General features: G+C 37.8%; 10 protein-coding genes across 10 annotated transcripts; 4 read left to right on the top strand and 6 right to left on the bottom strand. All coding sequences in view use genetic code 12, as the record gives it.

Moving 5' to 3' along the window:
* Positions 1-111: 111 nt before the first annotated feature.
* Positions 112-1,947, bottom strand: DEHA2F21054g (DEHA2F21054p; the record flags this gene model as incomplete). The annotated part of the gene is made up of 1 exon (XM_461265.1): positions 112-1,947. The coding sequence occupies one exon, from the start codon at positions 1,945-1,947 to the stop codon at positions 112-114; it is 1,836 nt and encodes a 611-aa protein (XP_461265.1).
* Positions 1,948-2,021: 74 nt separating this feature from the next.
* Positions 2,022-3,578, top strand: DEHA2F21032g (DEHA2F21032p; the record flags this gene model as incomplete). The annotated part of the gene is made up of 1 exon (XM_461264.2): positions 2,022-3,578. The coding sequence occupies one exon, from the start codon at positions 2,022-2,024 to the stop codon at positions 3,576-3,578; it is 1,557 nt and encodes a 518-aa protein (XP_461264.2).
* Positions 3,579-3,621: 43 nt separating this feature from the next.
* Positions 3,622-4,557, bottom strand: DEHA2F21010g (DEHA2F21010p; the record flags this gene model as incomplete). The annotated part of the gene is made up of 1 exon (XM_461263.1): positions 3,622-4,557. One exon carries the CDS (start codon positions 4,555-4,557, stop codon positions 3,622-3,624), a length of 936 nt encoding a protein of 311 aa, XP_461263.2.
* A 181-nt stretch (positions 4,558-4,738) lies between these two features.
* DEHA2F20988g (mitochondrial 37S ribosomal protein NAM9) lies at positions 4,739-6,142 on the bottom strand (the record flags this gene model as incomplete). The annotated part of the gene is made up of 1 exon (XM_461262.1): positions 4,739-6,142. The coding sequence occupies one exon, from the start codon at positions 6,140-6,142 to the stop codon at positions 4,739-4,741; it is 1,404 nt and encodes a 467-aa protein (XP_461262.1).
* A 225-nt stretch (positions 6,143-6,367) lies between these two features.
* On the top strand, positions 6,368-7,339 carry DEHA2F20966g (DEHA2F20966p; the record flags this gene model as incomplete). The annotated part of the gene is made up of 1 exon (XM_461261.1): positions 6,368-7,339. One exon carries the CDS (start codon positions 6,368-6,370, stop codon positions 7,337-7,339), a length of 972 nt encoding a protein of 323 aa, XP_461261.2.
* Positions 7,340-7,513: 174 nt separating this feature from the next.
* Positions 7,514-9,193, bottom strand: DEHA2F20944g (DEHA2F20944p; the record flags this gene model as incomplete). Its single annotated transcript, XM_461260.1, has 1 exon — positions 7,514-9,193. The coding sequence occupies one exon, from the start codon at positions 9,191-9,193 to the stop codon at positions 7,514-7,516; it is 1,680 nt and encodes a 559-aa protein (XP_461260.2).
* Positions 9,194-10,883: 1,690 nt separating this feature from the next.
* DEHA2F20922g (DEHA2F20922p) lies at positions 10,884-12,713 on the top strand (the record flags this gene model as incomplete). The annotated part of the gene is made up of 1 exon (XM_002770817.1): positions 10,884-12,713. One exon carries the CDS (start codon positions 10,884-10,886, stop codon positions 12,711-12,713), a length of 1,830 nt encoding a protein of 609 aa, XP_002770863.1.
* An 846-nt stretch (positions 12,714-13,559) lies between these two features.
* DEHA2F20900g (DEHA2F20900p) lies at positions 13,560-14,774 on the bottom strand (the record flags this gene model as incomplete). The annotated part of the gene is made up of 1 exon (XM_461257.1): positions 13,560-14,774. One exon carries the CDS (start codon positions 14,772-14,774, stop codon positions 13,560-13,562), a length of 1,215 nt encoding a protein of 404 aa, XP_461257.2.
* A 2,126-nt stretch (positions 14,775-16,900) lies between these two features.
* Positions 16,901-18,949, top strand: DEHA2F20878g (DEHA2F20878p; the record flags this gene model as incomplete). Its single annotated transcript, XM_461256.1, has 1 exon — positions 16,901-18,949. The coding sequence occupies one exon, from the start codon at positions 16,901-16,903 to the stop codon at positions 18,947-18,949; it is 2,049 nt and encodes a 682-aa protein (XP_461256.2).
* Positions 18,950-19,016: 67 nt separating this feature from the next.
* On the bottom strand, positions 19,017-21,875 carry DEHA2F20856g (DEHA2F20856p; the record flags this gene model as incomplete). The annotated part of the gene is made up of 1 exon (XM_461255.1): positions 19,017-21,875. One exon carries the CDS (start codon positions 21,873-21,875, stop codon positions 19,017-19,019), a length of 2,859 nt encoding a protein of 952 aa, XP_461255.2.
* Positions 21,876-22,008: the final 133 nt, after the last annotated feature.

Here is a 22,008-nt window from a genome sequence, read left to right as displayed (position 1 = left end):
TTGATTTATAAAAAAGTATGTATAATTAAAGTTTTATATATAGGTAGTATACAAGAATAGAACAAATAAACTTCACTTATGCAAATAGATCCCGATCTCATGATTTAAGACTTATTTTCTAGTATTTGGATTAATACCCTTTCTCTTTAAGTTTCTCTTAATTGTTTGATCAATAATCCCTTTATCCGCATCATCGTCGAATTCAGCAAAGTCATCGTGAATAATACCTTCTTCTTCTGCTTCAGATCTGGCCAAAGATTCCTTTTCTTTAGCACCAGCCTTAGAAATATCGTGTGGGGAAGGAGCAATTTTCTTGAACTTTGCAACATAGAAACCATCAACGTTATAAGTATGTGGATAATAACGTCTAGTCAATGAAATACTAGGACTGAAATGTTTTCCACGGTATGATGTGAATCCTTCTTTACCGATTTGTAAACCAGCGTCAACTAACTTGACATTTGGTCTCTTTCTTAAAGCATAATCAACTACCGATTCGTTTTCTTCAACAGCTACGGAACATGTAGAATACACTATAACACCACCAGTTGCAGAATTTGCATCGACTGAATCAATAGCTGATAATAACAATTGCTTTTGCAAGTGAGGAATTTGCATAAAGTCCTTTTCTGTACGACTTACTTTGACAGTTTCGTCCTTGGCAATAACACCGGTACCTGAACATGGTGCATCTAACAAAATTCTATCAAACCCACCAATGACTTTTGGAAATTCTCTTGCGTCATAATTACAGACAATAGTATTCTTACATCCCAATCTGTGAATATTGGCAATTAAAGACTTGGTACGTGCTTTGTTAGCATCATTAGCAAAAACACAACCAGTATTCTTCATCATGGCAGAAATGTAAGTGGTTTTACCACCGGGGGCGGCGGCCATGTCTAAGATACGTTCGTTTTCTTGTGGATCTAATGCCATGACTGGTAAGAATGAGGATGCAGCTTGTAAAATGTATTGACCCGCTAAGTATTCTGGTGTTGCACCAATTGGAACTTGGGAATCAAAGATTTGTAAACCAACCTTGGTCCAAGAACCAATTGGTTGCAAATTAACACCACGGTTGACCAAGGTTTGCGCTAAATCACGACGTCTTGTCTTCAAGGTATTAGTTCTGATAGTAATAGGTCTGGCGATTTCATTAGCTTCAAAAAATTCCATTGCTTCGGCTGGAGAAAATAAGTTGAACAATTTATCAGCTAAGAACTCGGAATAACCAAAGTATTCGCAGATATCCTTAAGCAATCTACTAACGTACTCTGCTCTTGATTTACCTTCTTCTGCCATTTCTTTGAAATTTTCTAAAACCTTCACGATTTCGATCATTCTAGTTCTTGTCATTGTGACATCTTGTGGACCACTAGCCATTTCTTCCTCTTCTTCAGCAGTAGGCAAAATTTTAGCTCTAGGTTGATCAACCTGACCTTCTAATAATTCTCTTTCTGCTTCTTCTGCTTCTTCTGCTTCTTCTTCATCTAACTTTCTAGATAACGCTTCCATATTAGCAGCATTCAACCCGTCCATATCTTCTTCATCGTCCGAGAACATAGGCTTCTCACGGTCGTCTTCATCTGAGTCCTCGAAATCTTCGCCATCTTCACTGTTTACGTCAAATTCATCGTTTTCTATCTCTTCGTCAAGCTCTTCGAGACCTTCTTCGTCCGAATCATCAAACAATGACTTCTTTGCGTGTACTATTTCTTCAGTTTCGAGTTCTGGTTCCTCCTCCTGAACGGGTTTAGCCTTAGCTGACACCTTGGCCTTGGAAATTTCTGGTTTACTCTTCTCATCTTTAGTCTTTTTTATAGACTGACTTGGTTCAGATGTAGAATTAGATCTCTTTCTCTTTGAGTCTTTCTTTTGTTGCTTCGCCTGAAAGTCATCGAAACTAGGTGGAACACCTTGCTTATTCTTAGCTCTTCTACCCATTTTACCTATTATACTTCAGCAGACAATTTGTGAAATGAAACTATCTATCTTTATATTAGTACTGATTTCCTGCGATGAGGTACAAAAAAAGTTCCAAATTTTTCATAATGGATGCGCCACGACCTCATTATTTTACTATACTTCATTACACTCCTAGGAGATTAGACCTATTAATACCTTATTCAATCGGTAGTGAGAGATCAAGCAGAATGGCATCAGTAATTGAAGATAAAATGAATTTGGATAGAGAGCCAGAAGTTGATAGCTTACCGCAACGAGAAAAAAGTACTACTATAATATCTCCAAATCAGCATGCATTGATTCGCTTACCTTCAGAAGGTTTAAAAATTATTGATTTGAAACCTGGTGGAATAATCAGTTTGGGGAAATTTGGAACCTTTGCCGTGGACGGAATTCTTGGATATCCATTTGGGCAAACTTTTGAGATTCTTGAGGAGTTGAAAGTGAAGCCAATCAAAAGTATGACTATGCAAGCAGACGAAACACTGGTGGATAACGAAAATGAAGAATTGACTAAAGATGATCTAACCAAGATGTTATCCAACAGTTCTGATAATAATCAAAATATCATTAACATTGGATCAAAAATCCAGAAATTGACCTCTGAAGACGTAGACAAGTTGAAAGAATCGGGTGCTACTTCAGACATTGGGCAGAGAATAATTGAGCAGATGATTGCAGGTCATGAAGGATTTGATAAGAAAACATTGTTCTCTCAACAAAAATATTTGAAGAGAAAGCAGCAAAAATTCTTGAGAAGATTTACTGTTGAGTACCTTGGCTCTTCGCAATTATTGCAATATTATATCGAGAAAGACACGCAGCGTGTTCTCGATATGAGTGAAGAAACATTGGGCTTGTTGTTAAACTATGCAAACGTCAGACCTGGTGGTAAATACTTGTTAATTGATGAAACTGGTGGTATAATTTTGTATGCAATGATGGAAAGAATGAACGGGCAAGGTACTATCGTAAGTGCCCACGACAATGAGCATCCGAATCACATTGCATTGAGATATTCTGATTATCCTGAAGAAATGCAAAATAGAATGGTCAAAAGTATAAATTGGCTTCAATTTTTAGAGCCGGAGAATGAAAAAGTAGAATTCGAAACTGCAACTGAAGAAGAGATAGAAGAAATGAAACATGCTAAAAGAGCTCAGTACTACCGTCGTGAACAAAGAGCTAAAAATATTAACTCTGTTATTGATATGGTAATGGAAGGTAATTTTGATGGTTTTATTTCTGTGAGTACTTTAAATATGCCTACGTTGTTGCCAGAAATCATCCCAACAATTGGTGGGTCAAGACCAGTCGTTATTTACAGTCAATTCAAGGAAGCCTTATTAGAGACTCAGCATCATATGTCTACTGACAAAAGAGTCTTAGCGCCTTCAATCATGGAAACTAGAGTCAGGCCACACCAAACTATTCCGGGTAGAATGCACCCTGTTATGTGTATGCGAGGATTTGGAGGTTATATATTATGGGGCACAAGAGTTTTCCCTAGGGAAAGTGGTATAACAGCCGTAGGAAAAGGTTCAGGTAAATCAAAGAAAGAAAAGCCAGAACAAATCCCAGAGGCAGTTTCTCAACAAGCATCTGTATAAAATAGTCAATGTATATTAGTGAATAATATTAATATCTGTAAATCTAGTAAATTACCTCACATACTTCTTGTAAGGACTGCATTTTCGAACCCTTCATCCATCCAACAACACATCTAACATTTCCCGAACTATCTTTCATCATGCCACACAGCCAATAGGATTTCTGTGCTAGCATGTTTGCTACAAACTCTACTTGTTCAATGTACCCCACTTCGAAAACAAAACCTTCTGGGTTCAGTTTGAGTATGACATTCCTTACTAAAGCCTCGTAAAACTCATTTTCTCCAACTAATGCAATCGATGGTTCATATTGCCTTACTGATTTTTCTATACCGTTTATGAGTACAGGTGAATTGAAGTCATGAATTGGTATATATGGCGGGTTAGATGTAACCAAACTCAATTTTTTATCGAGTAGTATATTCTGCAAGAGATTTTCATCAAATATATCTTCTTTACTGAATTCAATATTGTGGGAACTCAGTGGGTAGTTCTCTTCATACTTTTTCAAATTTGTCATAGATAGGTCGACAGCCTCTTTTGAAATATCACAACCATGTACTTTTAGAGGTATGTTTTGAACTTCGGATAATTCATAATTCAATAATAACGGTATGCATCCAGATCCAGTGCAGACATCTAGAATCTTCAATTGTCCGTCTGCTTGTGAATGATACTTTCGTACTAAAGCAGATATTCTCATTACCCACTCTTCAGTTTCCCATCTTGGAATTAATACGTTTCGTCGACATAGTATATCTAATGCTCCAAATGGTTGTGACCCAAGGATATATTGTAAAGGTTCCAATTTTGATCTTCTGCGAATAGCATCATGCCATTGACTTTTTGGTAATTCATTTTTAATCCATTTTAATTCCAATTTTGCTTGTTCCAAATTTGGATTTGCTCGAAGCAATGGAGGTAGTAATCTAGAATCTCTGAGTGCTTGTTTAACAAGTTTAGGTGAGATCCTAGGCATCTATTTTCAGTCTGCCTTGAGACCAAATTTTAGTCAAAAATATTTTGCGAACGAGAACTAAATGTAGTGATGAAGATATTATTCAATTATATTTTATTTGACAAAAATATACATGTATATATACAAGGTTAGACTTATGTAATTACCGTTAAGTATTACTTAATGTGGATAGAGTTGTAGCTTACAAACCCTTTCTGGCGTAGAACATATAAGCTCTTTCATGAGCATGGTCAGGGAATGGTGAGATAACTTCAGAATGACCTGGTCTCGCGACTGGATCTCTCAAATACACAGCATGACAAGTATTAAATGATATCTCAATATGGGAAGGTAAAATGGCAAAACAACCAATAAATGGCCTTGGGGTCCAAGGGGTGAAAAATGGCTTGGAAGGATCTTGACGGCCGAATAAACCCTTTTGCCATGGCAAGTTAACAGTTGCTTTAGATTCGTCTTCGACAATTGCATCCTTATCTAATTTTTTATGAATCTTTAAGTTTTTGGAGAAATCAGAAGAATATGGAATAGTCTTTGTTGACTCAGATAATTTTTTTCCTTGAGAAGAAACACGAATGTATTCTTGTTGGGTCTTAACTAACTCTGATAACGTCTGCTTCACGACTGTTGCGAGCTTGGCTTCTTCCTTGGTTGCGAATTCGGTAGATTTGGTAGAAATGAATCTTTTGGCATCCTCGATAGAAAATTGTTTAAGCAAAATGTGCTTACTTTCAGCTAATTTTTGGTAGATTTCATTACACTTGAAAGCGTTACCTTTTCCTAACTCATTAAAAATATCGGCTGTAACTGGGGTATCTTCCCCGTGCTTACTGGCGAGAGATAAAATTTTTGACAACATTGATTCTCTTGTGGTGTTCTTTTGTTGCTTGATCATTTCTTTATCAATTACTTGATTGAATTTTCTAATCATTTCCTTATTAGAGGCAGAACTTTGATCACCTTGGTTCAATGACTTAGGTTTGTTTTGTTTCAATTCCCATACTTCTCTTGGATTAGCATGAGCAGTCTTTACGTACTTGTTCCATACGGAAATTTGGTTGTTATCAACTTTGATAGCCTGTTCCAAACCTGGCTTTACTCTACCCATGGCCAACAAAACCTTTTCTGGCTTAACGTTGAACACATCTCCACTCTGCAATGGGAACGAAGGGTGCTTAACTACCACTCCATTCACTTTAACATGGCCCCCGAGAATAAATTGTCTCGCTTGTCTCACCGACGATGCAAACATTGCTCTGAAAAGAGCAAATTCCAATCTCTTTTCTAATGCTGCGTATGTTTGTAATGGCATAGGCGTTGGTGCAACTTCCACACCCTTCAATGATGCATCTAACTGGGCAACCGATTCAAGATTTGGCTTGAATATTTGCTTCCACCGACTTTCTGTCAAATGTTCCCCGTGGTATGCTCTTGTTTCCGCCTTGGCTGTCCATTTTTGTTGGTATATAGTCTTTCCGTGGTAGCTGATCGTAGGCTTCTTGTACAAATTGAATAAATTAAATTTATTCATAGAAGCACGTACACGGCCTCTACTCATAGAGTTCATCTGCTGTGTCCTTCTAGGCATCTTGGCTAATACAAAGGGACTGTGACGCAATAAGACAAATTCGCTATGGTAGGTTCCATAATTAATTAGGTCCAGTCGGTGAAATTTTTCACATATTTGAAGGTCGTGCGAAATTTCGAATTTTCAGATCTTGTACACGTGCAACTTCACCTGATTCTAATATAAGAACCAATATACGTCAAAATACAACTATACTATAATGGATTGGATTGAATTCAATCAACCATGGATGAAGAAAATGATATGAGAGAATGGAGCTTAGACGATGAAATCCTTTTGTTTGATCTTATGTGTGATTTCAAGCCGGCTGGGCATGATAAAGACAAGCAAATGAGTATAATTGTCGAAAAGATGAACGAAAATGTATCAGAAGGAACGAAGCCGTTTTCAGCAGATGATATATGGAAAAAACTTGGAGGAATGTACGATTTAGAACGAGTGGACGAATTGGAGGATTACATAGATGAAGATGAGGATTCGGCTGAAGAGGACGGTGCACCAAATGAGAAGGAAGAGGATAAGAAAGAAGATATCGATCAATCTAGCAAAGACCCAGATTCCTCGGGTTTGAGTGATGTTGAGACAGATATGGCTAGTGAAAGAGAAGAATTAGAGGTACCGAAAAGTGGAAGCAGAGGTAATAATAAGAATAAGAAAGATAGAGTTCGCAAAGTCGACACGAAGGAAGACTCTACAGCCGTTGAGACAAAAGATGCAGAAGTAACTAATGAGAATGAAGATGCAAATGATGATGGTGATGACAACAATGAAGAAGAAGATGAGGGCAACGACGAAAACGAACAAGAAGATCCGGATGATGATGATCAGGACGATGACGATGATGAAAATGAAAGTGGTGAAGGCTCCTTACAGAAGAGGGTGACACGGGGTGCAAGGAAACACCAACACGAACTTTCCGATCAAACAGGGACGCCAAAACCAAAAAAGAGAACCAGGTCGAGTGCAAAATTGGATGCAGTTGAAACCCCTCCTCCGAGTAAACGCAGCCAAAAGACTGCGACACCTCCAGCTCAACAAACACCAACTGCATCAGCGAAGAGAAGAAAGAAATCTGAAGTTCAAGAGTCCGATGCCGATAAAAGTAATACCAGAAGAAGTAAGCGATCGTTGGTTCCAGCGACTACGCCCCTGAAACCCCAGGCACCACCAATAAGACGAAGTTCAAGAAAGAAATGATTTCGGACATTCAACTGTGTTACAATATATATCACTGTACAATACAAGATAACCATCTACTAACGATAAATTTTAAATGCATGAATTAATTTATTAATAAAGATAAAATGCTATATAGTAGAAATAAAATCACAATATTACAATTCTTATGAACCCAAACCCCAAGTAGACTCCTCATGAAACAATATTCCAGAACTTCTCCCACAAGTTCTTTGGCTCGTCGTCTTCCCAAATCAAATCATCAATTTCTCTGACACCCGTATCAATATCACATTCTTCAATAGGCACTAATAAAGTCTTTAATGAAAACGAATTTTTACCGTTGAAGTAAAAGTGGAATCCAATCCATAAGGCGAGGAAGAAGATGTTAGAAATGTACGCCGTGAAAAACTTCGCAGCATCAATATCAAAGAAAGCTTGGAATCCTTGGATGAACACCAAGATAAAAATTGTAGTAGTGGCATAATAAGCACTATATGGCATGAATATTGCCTTAAATGGCAAAGAGTCTCTTGAAATATTTCTTGCTTTTAAGATATTCATAAATCTTATGTGAGTGAAAGAGATCCAACCCCATGCAATCAATCCAGCCACGGCTGTAATATTCAATAACCAATCAAAGACAGTTTGGCCCCCAGAACTTAAAACCAAGTATGCAAGACAACCAAAGGCTGCAGTAATACCTACAGCCACGTAAGGAACACCATGTTTAGTAGTTAAACCAAGAAACTTTGGCCCAACTTTAGCTTGTGCCATAGAATATAAAACACGGGAACCACAATAGACATTTGAATTAGCTGCGGATATAATAGTAATTAAAATAACAGCATTAAAAATATCAGGCAAAATTTTGGTACCTGAGAGTTCCATTGCAACGAGAAATGGTGACGAACCGACATATGAATCATTAGCGGCGTCATAATCATATGGCACTAACAACCCAATGAAAAAGATTGCGAGAACATAGAAAATAAGAATTCTGTACAACACTTTTCTAATCGCAGCGGGCACAGTCTTTCTTGGGTTTTTGGATTCACCACATGATAAACCAACTAATTCACAACCTTGGAAAGTGAATGCAGCACTGATTAAAGAAGATAACCAACCCAAGAATCTACCGGTATTCACATTTTCAACCAAAATACCAGGACCCCAAGGACCGGGGTTACGCCAGTATCTGAAACCAACAGGACCTCTCAGACCACCACCACATACCATGACCAAGGCATAAATTAACCAACCAACAACAGCAATGATCTTCAACGATGCCACCCAGAATTCAATTTCCCCATAGTATTTAACTGGGAATAAGTTTGTCAAGGTAATAATGACCAAGAAAATTGTAATCCACGCCGCTATAGGAACAGCATCAGTCCAGTACTGGATAATTTGCCCCGTAACAGATATTTCTAATGCAAAAGTAATGGCCCATGAGAACCAGTACGAATACCCATTGGCAGCCCCCAACGCAGGCGAACACCATCTAGTCGCAAACTGGTTAAACGACCCCGAAAGTGGAATGTACGTAGCCATTTCTCCCAACGATTGAGTCACCGAGAATGCCAAACTGGTCATGAACAAAAACGAAATCAACGAATTCACCGGCCCAGCATCACTCAAAATACCTCCTGTACTGATAAAAAGCCCTGTACCTATCGTACCACCCAATGCAATCATAGAAATGTGTCTAGCCTTCAATTGACGCTTCACCTCGAATTGTTCCAGCTCAAAGAACTCGTTATTGTCCGACTCCGTCACATATTGGACGTCCTTCTCCTTGGTAGGATCAGAACTTGAGTTAACTCCCCTGTACGAGTTACTACTCGATTCTGCATATTTTTCTAAATCACTCATACTTTTGTATTCACAAACCGTACTTAAATATCTGTGATACTTTGACGTCTAGATAGATATCCTTACCTTAATATAAGATCTGGAGATAAAAGGAAACGAATTCCAGAGATAGCGAAATGCTTGATCAAATTTTTTTCAAGTGCATGTCATTGCGAAATTCCAAGGCATATATTTCTTTTTGCCGTACCAAAATTCCATTTAAGTATTATACAGTCTTGCATTTCCATTTTTCTTCGTTTACACTTTCTATATATCTTGATTTCGTTAACTGTTCCTCATTTCATCCTCCTGCTATCTAGCGGTATGTGAAGGTGGGTTATCTTTGGACATAATGATTTGCGGAGTATATCTCTATCTAGTGCTTATCACAAGAGCTCCACCAATTTGGTACTGAGAACCCCGTCGACCTCGCTAACGTCCTCCGTACCTAATAATTGCCAAACTGTATATAACAATGCCCTCTACGCTCGGACGGCATTCGTAGAACTTCTCTGATTGCACGATAACGAGAAGAGGATTGTGCCGATTGCACGTGATCACGGGTCCTGCTTTTGATCTTAACGGCCGGCGATATGGCTCTGGGAAAGAGAGGCATAGTGGAGCCTTTTAGAGTGAATTGGGGAGTATTGGGGTTGGGGAGTGGTAATTACGACGCTAGGTTAGCTAGAAACAAATTCTATTGTAGCATACAGCATAAAATACAACGGGATGCAGAAATAAATTAGATTCAATTCATTCAAAAAAGAAAAATGGTAGTTAAAGAGTAGAACTATACGAATTAATATAAGACAAACTTACCCTTACTAAGAAAGAAGATGTTGAGCAATCAATTAAAATAAAAATATAATTTAGAATTATTTAATAATATAACTATATTTTTTAACAATCCGGATATACAGGGAAGCCAGGTTGGATTAATGATAAAACTAATACTAATCATAATGATGAAGGTGAACAAAGCACTTTCTCTGATGTAGAGCTTGCTGAAATGAGTTTCCAGTCGCACGGTACGAAAACTACGACTATAACAAAGTAGCGTTTACTTCATCGGAACTGATCTTTATGGGGCCTAGACGGTAATTATGATTGATAAATTGACAGTAATTGAAGTTCTAATTAATATGTTTGAATAAATTAAACTAAATAGAATTGTTCAAACTGTCACAGTGAAGCTCTACTGATTCCTATACGTCTCTTTACAGAATACGTAGAAACATTGCTTCGTGGTTGGTGTCCTATAGTGGCGCAGCCTTCTACTAGTAAACAACAGATGACTGAAGCTGAAAGTAACTCAACAGATACTAGATGCTTATTTTAGTAATTGCTTTCCTTAGAATGTAGAGTATTAAGATTACATAATAATGAATTATTACTTGAATTAGCATCAAGTAACTCATTCAACAACGCCCTTCTCAAACCATTTGACTTAATCTAGAAATAACTAAGAGTAGTGGAGCTAGATTGAGGTAACATAAACAAAGCAATTATATCAACATACCAATTGTATAACTTAAGAGACATCATTTTGCTTCATTTGGCTTCATTTCGCAGCCGGTTGCAAATATTCTGCTCATACTTTAAAATAATTCTACTATAAAAGGAAGCCAAACAAATACATTCTATGTTATAGCTAACTTGACTGAATAGTTTATTGACTGATTACACATTTATCCATAACTATCAAATTACCATGCCATGTATGTATTTCTCTGGCGAAGAGAGTGAGAATATTGTAAATGATGACCCAGCAAATAAATCTATCACAATAAATCCGACATTATATGACAACGTGAGAGGTGACCATGAACGAAGCATGAGAGTCTTTTTGGATGCTCATTTATCGAAGATCAGGGATGAAAGTGAGGAAGAACCTTCAGAGATAATGGTTCCTAGAGGCGATGCATCTGTTTCTTTAGGGGCAAAGCCTATTATGTCTCTTCTAGCTTATATCACTAATTCATTGATGATGGCGGAATTCAGAGAGATTAGTGGTGATGAATTCAAAGATAGCTACCTTGGTCCACTTGATAATGCAATTAAAAGATCAGATGTTAATTTTCCTCTTTTAGAACGAGATTACCGTTATCCTGCCGTACGTGCTAGCCACTTGTATACAGAGTGCTTCAATAAAAGTATAATTCCAAGCTTTAGTGAAATTTTTTATATCCTATGTGGTACAAGCAACTATTTTGGTGAGTCGCTAATGATTAGATCACATTTAGATAAGAAAAGTGTATTTAAGACGAATATAGCTCATGTTTTGCATAGGGGGTCATTTAAAGATCCGCAAACCCCAGAAATTTGTTTCGCCATAGGCGATTATAACCAAAGGAACCATGGCTTGGCTCTTGGGCTTGAAGACTTAAGAATGACTATAAAAGACCTGAAGCAAACTCTATTGGAAACAAATCGGTTGGAGCCGCTGAAAAGCCTGCCCTTCTTTTTAGATAAAGAATGGTCCCCTAGGGTTTTCTTTGCTTTGGTTCTAAGGAAATATCTTTATCAAGCGTTCCTCTGTGGCACCGATAGAATTTTTATTTCAGACTACCAAACATTCTCAGGGTTTTTTAAATATGAAATTGTGAATGATAAAATGACTATAGACTACTACGTAATTGATGATCCAGAAACTGTTGCAAATGGCATTACTCTAAAGTCTGCAATAGCGGGGTTTTTCTACAAGGATGTAGAAGACGCCCTTGCTACAAAAGATAGAATAGCAAAATGTTTTGGTGTAACCAAGGAACCAACAAAACAGGACCCATTTGAAAATGTGCTTCCTAGAGATGAAAGCCAATCGTCGGGGAATTTTTCTGGCAAAGGAAAAAAGGACCCATACAAGGAAGATTCTGATAATGATACCTATAATGGTTACGCATGTTGTCGAATTATGCACAATACCCCAAAACGTTATCCGGATTTGAAGCTTCCACCCACAGTGTTCACCAAATTGTATTATTACTCTCGTCAGTTATGGGCAGAGGAAGGTTTGACATGCTTTAGCATTCCAGATCTGCATGAGTATTATGACGCATTCTTCAATGAACTTGAGATTAATGAAAAACTTGGGAAATCACAATTTGCATCCAATTTTCCAAAGCTATTTAAATCAGGTTATTGGAATGGTCTTCCAGACCATCCGATGCATATATTTGAATATCTAGGGAGAGAAATCCCAATGAAAGAATGGGATAAGCACAAGGTGCACAAAACTATCAAATTGAGGCTCGAAGAGCTCCACCTGTTAGGTATTTCGCATAATGATGTTAGATTAGCCAACATTCATGTATCTGTATCTGGTAAGGTCTCTTTGATTGATTTTGGACTATCGGATTGCACAAATAATGGGGAACATAAAATGAATGACCTAGAAAACCTTGACTACATCTTAGGGTTAAATAGTTCCTGTGATAGTAGCGACACTGATAATCAAGTCAATCAAGATAGTCAAAAAAGTGATGCTACGCTTCCCTATAAGGCTGAAAAAGATTACAAAAAATTTCTTCAGAGCAAGTTTTGACCAAATGAGGCTAGAATCGTTGGATACTAGAACAGCAAAGGAGATGTGACTACGAAGGAATCGCATAGTAATTAGTGTATTGAAAAATATGCAATTTACACATAGTTTAATCCCTATATAGGTTGTGCAAATGATATGCTTTAGGGAAAGTGATACCTTAGGATGGTCTAACTTCCTAATTTTCAAGAGTGGAATGTCTGAAAGGACCCATGTGTTCTGTTCACCATCAGACACTAGCTCACTGAATAAGGATGGGTAAATGTACCAATTGGTTATCAGGGTTATCCTATTTCATTGCTATTCTTCCCTAAAAAGTGCACTGACGGCATCATTAGCAGTGCTATTTGCTTCGATGTGGTTTCTCTTTCAGAAACAATAATTGTCTGCAAACTGATGAGTTAATGCAATCCTTCAACTAATTGAAAATTTTAAATGTCCTATGAAATACTACTATATATTTTATTTCTTTTCTTCATACACCTGAAATCAGAGATTAGAAAATCCTCAATATGTTTCGTATATGCTGATAAACATTTCGCTTACTATATGTATAAGTTATTTAATAGTACTTACAATGAAGTTTGAAACTAATCTTATTTAGATGATGGCATGAGGCCAACATCTTGGGCTAGTGATTGACGGCCTGGAAGGTAATAGTATAATTGGACCAATTCGAGGGTTGAAGGATTGGGAGAATGTGAGAACTGAGGTTGAGGAAGACTACGTTAGGCCTATAGAAACAATTATATTATAATATACAGCATAAAATACAACGGGATGTAGAAACAAATTAGATTCAATTCATTCAAAAAGAAAAATGGTAGTTAAAGAGTAGAACTAAACGAATTAATATAAGACGAACTTACCCTTACCGTTGGTAACACCAACAGTACAACCATCGGTACCGTCACCGTTGTACTTACCATTTTCGTAGGTACAATCACCGCTGACGGTGGAGTCACCGTCGGCGACGATCTTGACCTTGAAGTTCAAGGAATCCTTGTTGTTTGGGTTTGGAATTAAAGATAAGTAGGCAATTCCGTTGTCGTAACCGGCACCGAAGTTCAAAGGAGCCCAGTTACCGATACCAGAACCTGAGGTACCCCAGACACAACCATCAGTCCAGTCGACACCGGCGTTGTTAACGTAGTATTGAGCGGAGGTAGAGCCACCCTTCCACTTGTAGTAAGTAGATTGGTCGACAACAGAGATTGGAGACGAGGAACCACCGTCAACAACGGTTGGGATAACCATGTTTTCGGTACCTGGGTAGTCGGTACGACAGATAGCGACAGTCTTGGACAAGTTGTTAACAACACTGGCCTTGTTTTCGTCCCAAGCACACAAAGTATTCTGGTCCTTGTTAGATCTGTACAACTTACCGCCCTTACATAACAAACCACCGATAGAAACACCGTTCAGAGGTTGGTTAGATGGCCATTGAGTCTTGGACATACCCGATTGACAGGCGTACGAACAGTAAGCACCTTCCTTACAGTTACCACCGGTGGAACCGTCAGAGTTTTCGACACCGGACCAACCACCGAATCCTAAGTGGTCTAAAGAAACAACACCTTGACCAGATGGGAAGTCGGAACAAGAGATGGTACCGTCTTCAAAGTCTTCAGATGGATCTTCGAAAGCAGATAAGTCACCGGTTGGGACAGAACCAGAACTACCGCTAGAGCCAGTAGAAGCAGAACTTGAAGAGCTAGCAGCGCTACTAGAAGAGCTTTCAGTGGAGGAAGCTTCAGAGGTAGCAGCAGATGAAGATTCTTCAACGGAAGTAGTGGAAGCAATCGAGGTGGTGGAAGTAGATTCGGATTCTTGGGTGGCAGAAGTGGCAGTGGATAACGAGGTAGCGGTACCTTCAACAGCCTTACCATTTCCATCCACGGTGACAGTAACATAAGCGTAATCGTAGACAACTTCTCTCTTATGCTTGTGGTGAGCGTGCACTTGAGTGGTAGCACAATCTTCGTCTTGTGCTGGTGCTGGAGCAGCTAACGTAACAGTGGACAAGGCCGCGAATGCAGCAATAGTAGCTTGGGTAAATTTCATTGTAACTGTATTTATTAGTATATTATTTTTTTTCAATGTCTATAGTACAAGATGCAAATGATGGTGTTTTATGACGAATTGGACCTGTGAATTAAACCCAGTAACCAGATATGCTTGGTTATAATAAATATTAACAGTGATTAAATGAATGAATATTTGAAATATGGTCGCGTCTAATAACGATGGGATTCTGCCATCTAGTTATATGAGTTCGTGTTGATAGGTACTTCGAGCTTGGATTTAGGGGGACCTAAGCATGTGTCGTATTGGTGAAAACAATAATAGCAGGAGCCATTTTGCATCCATTTAACTTTCGTGTTTTAAACGGAGAATCCGCGCTTATGCTACCGGAAATAGCGATTTTAGGCGCGCCCCCGGAAGTTATGCGTACGGCTAAAATAGGAAATCGGCATCCAACCAGCATCACATGAAACCGTGGATTGTAGTATGTTTGTTACATACTTCCATGTCATCAATTTATATCGGCTTCCACGTATACCATGAACTCCACTAGATCACTTAGTTGAATAGCAACTATCACCATTTTGGTACTATTCGTAAGCCCAATATGCTTAAGAGATGCTAAATCATCAGATCGCACCAAACATTCACAGAATATAACTGTCCAAACATCCTATTCATAATTCATTATTCGTTTATTCACGTAGTCATATTATCCACCACCCAATTTTTGCATCGTGTAAAAAATCAATATACATACCAGTAATTTAATCTGAATCTTTTCGATAAAGGAGTGACAGGTATAGAAACCGGATAATAAAAGAAGTTCAGTTAAATTTAACGACAGTAAAGTAGATTCAACAAAATTTTCAATGAAAGACCTACGAAATATCTAGAGGAAATATGCTTAATTTAAACAATTTCAAGGTTTGGGATCATTGGCTATTCAGAAATATACAATCGGGCATCGATACAAGAAATCTGCAAGCGACGCGAGCTGGTTCGGTCTTGTTATAGACACCGGTGCAGGAAGTTACTTTATTTGTTAAACGGTTTCCATTCGCGTAGTTTACAATTGATAATTCCGAGGGTGAATAATCAACAATACAGCATAAACTCCTAAATGTACGACCATCTTCACCACTGTAAGGAGTTCTTGGTCATCATATCACGATCGAACAGGTATGGAATGAAGCCTAGAAATCGTACTTGCATGAGGTACGTTATAGTGAAACTGTAATTGAACAATTTCCAAACATTCCATAGACCTCTATTTCAGGTAAGAACAAGTGAGACGAGTGTTTCAGTGGGTGATGTTGATTTACAAAACGTATGTCTGTATCATTTAGCATATGATTTGTTTGTAGTGATCGTAGTTATGTGATAGGTAATGTAGGCTTGGGAGCTGGGGAATCACCGCGATATAATATGAAGGAATGTTACAGGCATTCCAATTGAACAAGCATATCATGAAACCATGTTGGCTTATTGAATGACCAACATTGATATTCTTACATATTGGAATTGAAACTGATTTGTACCCAAATCAACGAAAAATTCGAGATATGTTTACTTAAAGCGAATTGTATGACCTGAAAGCCATATTCTGTGGATTCTGTAGATTTTGAGAATTCTGGTAAATAATATCAAAATTGCGTATATGATAGCTGTTAGTTGTAGGCTCGCACTCGCAGGAAACTTGACCGGAATATAACACTCTTCTTCACTACGATTGCTGTTATCCAAAACAGATACATTTGGTTAATCAATACAATAGTGATATAATTACCAATGGCATTGTGCTTCAGAATAGCCAGTACTACTCTGTATTGCCCAATTGTTCATAAACAAGAAGTAAATAACCAACAGGTCCAAAGCCATAATAATGCTGGTTTTCTTATCAAATAACAGAACAATCGTTTTTTAACAACTATTGCTATCGATTCTCTGTATTATATATCGCTACATTATGTTCATGTGGCATAGCTAGTGCTTGCAAAACATGGTGCTTGCAAAAATCTACATTAGGTTTGTGTTCCAACCGACTGGTTGATGGACCACGTGACCCAAAAGTATTTTGTAATGATCATCACTATAGGAATTTTTCAGTCCAAATCTGTTCTAGATAGTATTGATAAGTGTATTTCTTTGGACTGTAAGAGAAAATGACAGAGGAAAATACATTAGACGACGTTAACAAGGACGTAGATTCTACACAAATTGAAATGAATGTGTCTGCTCCAGTAGAAGACGTAGATGTCGAACCCAAATCAAGGGATTTAGATGGTACTATTGAAGACGGTCAGAAAGACATTGGAGCCGGCCCCGATTATGATGATAATAATGTTAATTGTGGTAATGCAGAAGGGTCTACGGAGGATTCAAGTGCAGTTGATGGGCCAAATGAAGCCGACTCTGCGAATTCATTAGATAGGGCTGAGGTTTCTAGCGAAACGAAAGAGAATGCCACTGATGCCATAAACAAGGAAATGACGAATGATAAGCTAGACAAAGACGAGGAAGTGGCGAAAGTGGATGATATTGAAGAAGAAACCAAACAGGATGAGGAGAATACCACTAAACACGATAAGATCAACGAAGATGTCACTAAGGTTGAAATCCAAGAGAATACTAGTAAACTGGATGAAATAGAAGAAGAGGCCTCTAGAACGGATGAAATCAAAGAAGGAGATGACACTAAAGTGGGTGGCGAGGTCGAAAGCGAGACCGTATCTGAGGAGAATGAAAACGAAAATATAGACAAGTTAATAAACTCAAAGCCCACAGAGAAGGTTGAATCTTATTCTGATGATGAAATTGAATTGGACGAAGAGGAGTCCTCAGATTCAGATTCGTTAAGTGAAGACTCGGACTCGAGTTCTGATTCAGATTCGGACTCTGACTCAAGCACAGAAGGTGACGATAAGAAGGTGTCCGCTGTCGATATAGATGATTTAGCAGATGATGAAGACGAGCCATCGAATGGACCAATTGTTTCAAAAAATGAGGTAGCTGACGAATCGGCTCCTAAATTGCCAGAGGATTACAAGATTCCCGATAATGCACCTTTAGAATTAATCGGAGAGATTACTGGACTAGTTGAAAAAAGTGCCATTATCAAGGCCAATATTTCGGGAGAATTCAGGGTACTTAATGACAGTTCTATTTTTTGCTTCGAAGATAGAACTGTATTGGGCCCATTGTTTGAAACATTTGGAAGATTGCAATCCCCAATGTATCGTGTTAAATTTGATGACGAAAATGAATTCAACAAACTTAAGGATAAGAAAGGTGCTAAGGTATATTACGTGGTGCCAGATTCACAGTTTATATACACCGATACGATTAAGAATTTGAAAGGGACAGATGCAAGTAACTGTCATGATGAAGAATTACCGGAGGAAGAACAAGAATTCTCAGATGATGAAAGAGAATTGGCAGCTAAACAATCAAAGAAAAGAAAGAAGAAAACCAAGACTACCAAAGATAGTTCTGTGCTGAATGATCCACAACCACCAAAACAAACGAATAATAGAAAAAGACATCATGGTAACACTAATAATGCAGAGAATCAGAGTAGTAACCAAAATTTAAAGTATCAACCATACGGATATCCACAGAATAATCAGGCTCAGCAGCTTAATGTACCTCCCGCAAGTAGCGTACAGCATCAGCATAATAATCCATTGATTCATAGTTTACCAAATCTACAAGTCCACCAGATTTTGCAGCTCCAACAGCAACAGCAACAGCAACAGCAACAGCAACAGCAACAACAAGAGCAACAGCAACAGCAACAACAACATCAAGGTTACGCGCCTCATATGCAGCCACCTCAACAGCATGCTTATTTTCCATCACCGCAACAAGCATACAACCAACCTCAGTTACAAAATCAATTCCAAGGTCATTCACTGGTGTATGGTAGTCCATTCAATCAACAACAACAACATAATATGTTAGGTCACAATCAGCATTCTGTTTATAATCCAAATCATCAACTTCCAAATCCATATTTCCCACAAGGCACCACAAATTCCTATGTTCCTAATGTTCCTCAGACCAATTATCAACAATGGAACCAGGGACCCCAACAAAATCAGTTACAACAATTACAACAACTTGTTGTCAACCATTTAAACGGGCAAACACAACAACCACCAGCATCCAATAATCCGCAATACCCTGGAGGAAGTAATCCACTGCAAAACTAGAAATGCATTATTTATTAAAATTTAAATATGTACAACTATATATAGTCTCTATAAATGAATCACTTTATTATTTTATTAATTTTAAAGCCTCTCGAGCTTTAGATAATGCTGATTCAGGAAATCCTGCCATTTTAGCAACTTCAAGAGCGTATGATCTATCACTAATACCCGGCTCGAGTGCATGATCTATAATTAAACTATAATTCCCATCTTCCAGCGAGGTATCCTTATGCAACACTTTCGTTCTGTAATACCGAATTTTATCTTGTTTAACGTTGTTGGCAAGTAATAGACTTTGAAGTTCTTTACCAAAATGAGTTGCAAATAACGTTCGGCATTTATTAACATGGAGCAAATCCAACAAAGTTGCATATGCAATTGCTAATCCTTCTTTTCCACTTGTTCCCCGACCAATCTCATCAACAATAGCCAACGACCTTGGCGTTGCATTCTTTAAAATATTACTTGTTTCTACCATTTCGACCATGAAAGTGCTCAAGTCACTGTAAAGATCGTCAGACGCTCCAATCCTTGTGAATATCTTATCCACTATACCTATGCTTGCTTTTGTAGCAGGAACAAAGGAACCGATTTGCGCTAAAATAACAATAAGAGCATTTTGTCGCAAATACGTACTTTTTCCTCCCATATTTGGACCTGAGATCACCCATAAATTGCCATCAGAGCCAACCTTAGTATCATTCGGAATAAACATATCACTGACACTTTTCAAACCTGATTCCACCACAATATGCCTACCACCAACGATGTTTAACTGAGGAGTTTTTACAAACTTCGGACATACTAAGTTATTTTCTTCCGCTAAAATTGCAAACGAAGATGTAACATCAAGATAGTCAACTAATTTGCTAACATTTCTTATTTCTGAAACTCTATTTAGAACCTCTTGACGCAATGCATCAATTATTTCCTTCTCAGACTCTTTGATAATATCAATTTGCTCATCTATTAACGCTTGCAACTTTCCCCATGATTCTGGTTTGTATAATAAGGAGCCTTTTCTCCTTTCACGAATATCTACTGATAACAATTTATAAGCTTCGTCTATCAGCTTTTGCTTACCTGAAATATACAAAACATTAATGTATCTTCCATGTTGAGACTTCTTAATGATAGTTAGTTTCGAATCAATTTCTTGAATTTGTGTCCGTATAGACTTTATCAAATTGCTTTCCTGAATCATAAGTTCATCTAACTTATTATGAGCTTCTTTCAATATTGGATCATAATCTTTTCTGACTGAAAAAAACATACCAAGCTCCGAGTTCTGTTTTCTTATGCCTTTATATTTTTCGATAGATTGATTACTATTAGAATATGACGTAGACGATTCATCATGTTCCTCTGTTTCGTCTTGATCAGTCTCTGAAATTCCATGGTTGGCAATTTCAGTTACATTGAGTGTAGAAAATATCTTCTCAGCTACAGTTCTGCTTACTTTGAACTGCTTGAGAAATGGATCCAATACTTTTCCTGCAAAAATATCCTTTTTGGCTTCTTCTTTGAGAAACGAATGGAGGCTTTCTAGTTTGGTTAAGCCATCACCGATGTATTGTAGGTGTGCTACTATATCACCAGTACCGAATACAAGCCTTTGGACTGAACGAATAAAATCACCCAATTGCGTTAATTGGGTTCTTAAAGATAGTTTAAGGTAGTTATTTTCTTTAAAAAGAATAACGAACTCCTGTCGACTACGAAGTTCAGATACATCCAAAATTGGCGACTTAAGCCATTGAGTTAGCAAACGGGTTCCTGACGGTGTTATAGTCCTCTTAATAGTGGTTAATAGGGATCCTACTACCGATGTGTGCCCACCTGTTGATCTCTCAGTCAATTCTAACGCTTCACGGGTTCGTGCATCCATTTGAAGACGGTCTTCGTTCCAATACTGAATAGGTAAATCAAGCGTCGGATCTGTATCAGGGAGATTCACGTTAATATAAGATAAAACCATATTCATTGCCATTTCTTCCTTAATCGAAAAGCTTTCCAATTTTTTTCTTGTGGTTTGCAAATTTGTCTTGAATTGAAGTTTCAAATCCTTGTAAACAGTCTTGTGATAGCGAATAAAGTATTTTCTTAGATCTTGTAGGCACAGGTGCCATTGACCACTAGTTAAATTATCCTCTTGAAATTCCTTTGAAATGATTATTTCGCTTGGGTTAATTCGTGATATATCAGCTATGAGCTCACCTAAAGTGGTTTGTTGTACATAAAACTCTCCAACCGATATATCGATCCATGAAAGTCCAATGCAAAGATCTAAATCGGCCGGAGTTTTAGTGAATTTAGCAGGAAACGCGATTGCAACTAGATAGTTATTCTGATTATAGTTCAAAAATGTTTCGTCCACAAGGGTGCCTGGGGAGACAATCCTTGAAATTTTGCGATGGATAATTGACTCATTTATACGTCTCTCAAGGGGATATTGATCTATAATTGCGACGTTTTGTTCTAAGTCTTGCACTAATGATTTGACAAATTTTTGCAATTGGTATGTGGGAAATCCAGCCATTGGTATAGAATAACTATTTGTTTTCCTGGTAGCTACCTTTAAACCTAACTTAGGTCCATAAATTTCAGCTTGCTCGAAATATAGCTCATAAAAGCTTCCCACTTGGATCAAGCAAACACATCCTGGATTAGCATCAATTAGAATTTTCATAGAAGCGTATAACGGAGTCAAGGCTTCGTTCTGTGTACGTCCTCCTCTGTCCCAATCCAAAAGTGGAAGCTCTGTAGCAGCAACTAATTCATTATCAATATCAATTGTTGACTTAACAACCTTAGTTTTCTGAGCGTAACAATAAAAGTTCGTTTTTGTAAAATTTCGAAGTTGAGTAGATAATTTCAACCCACTTGACCGAAATCTATTCTGGAGTTGCAACTTACGAAGTATCATATCGGGGGAAAGATCTGATGTGTTGTCTTATGAAAGTCATCTATCAATTACTTTTTCTCATTACAAAGAGCTATTACTTATACTGATCGATGATCATATACTATAAGATCAAATTTTTCAGATCAAACGCGTG

The sequence above is a fragment of the Debaryomyces hansenii genome, assembly GCF_000006445.2.
Source record: "Debaryomyces hansenii CBS767 chromosome F complete sequence".
NCBI classification, from domain to species: domain Eukaryota; kingdom Fungi; phylum Ascomycota; class Pichiomycetes; order Serinales; family Debaryomycetaceae; genus Debaryomyces; species Debaryomyces hansenii.
Note: the sequence above shows the minus strand (reverse complement) of the source record. Positions and strands in the feature narration are given on the sequence as shown.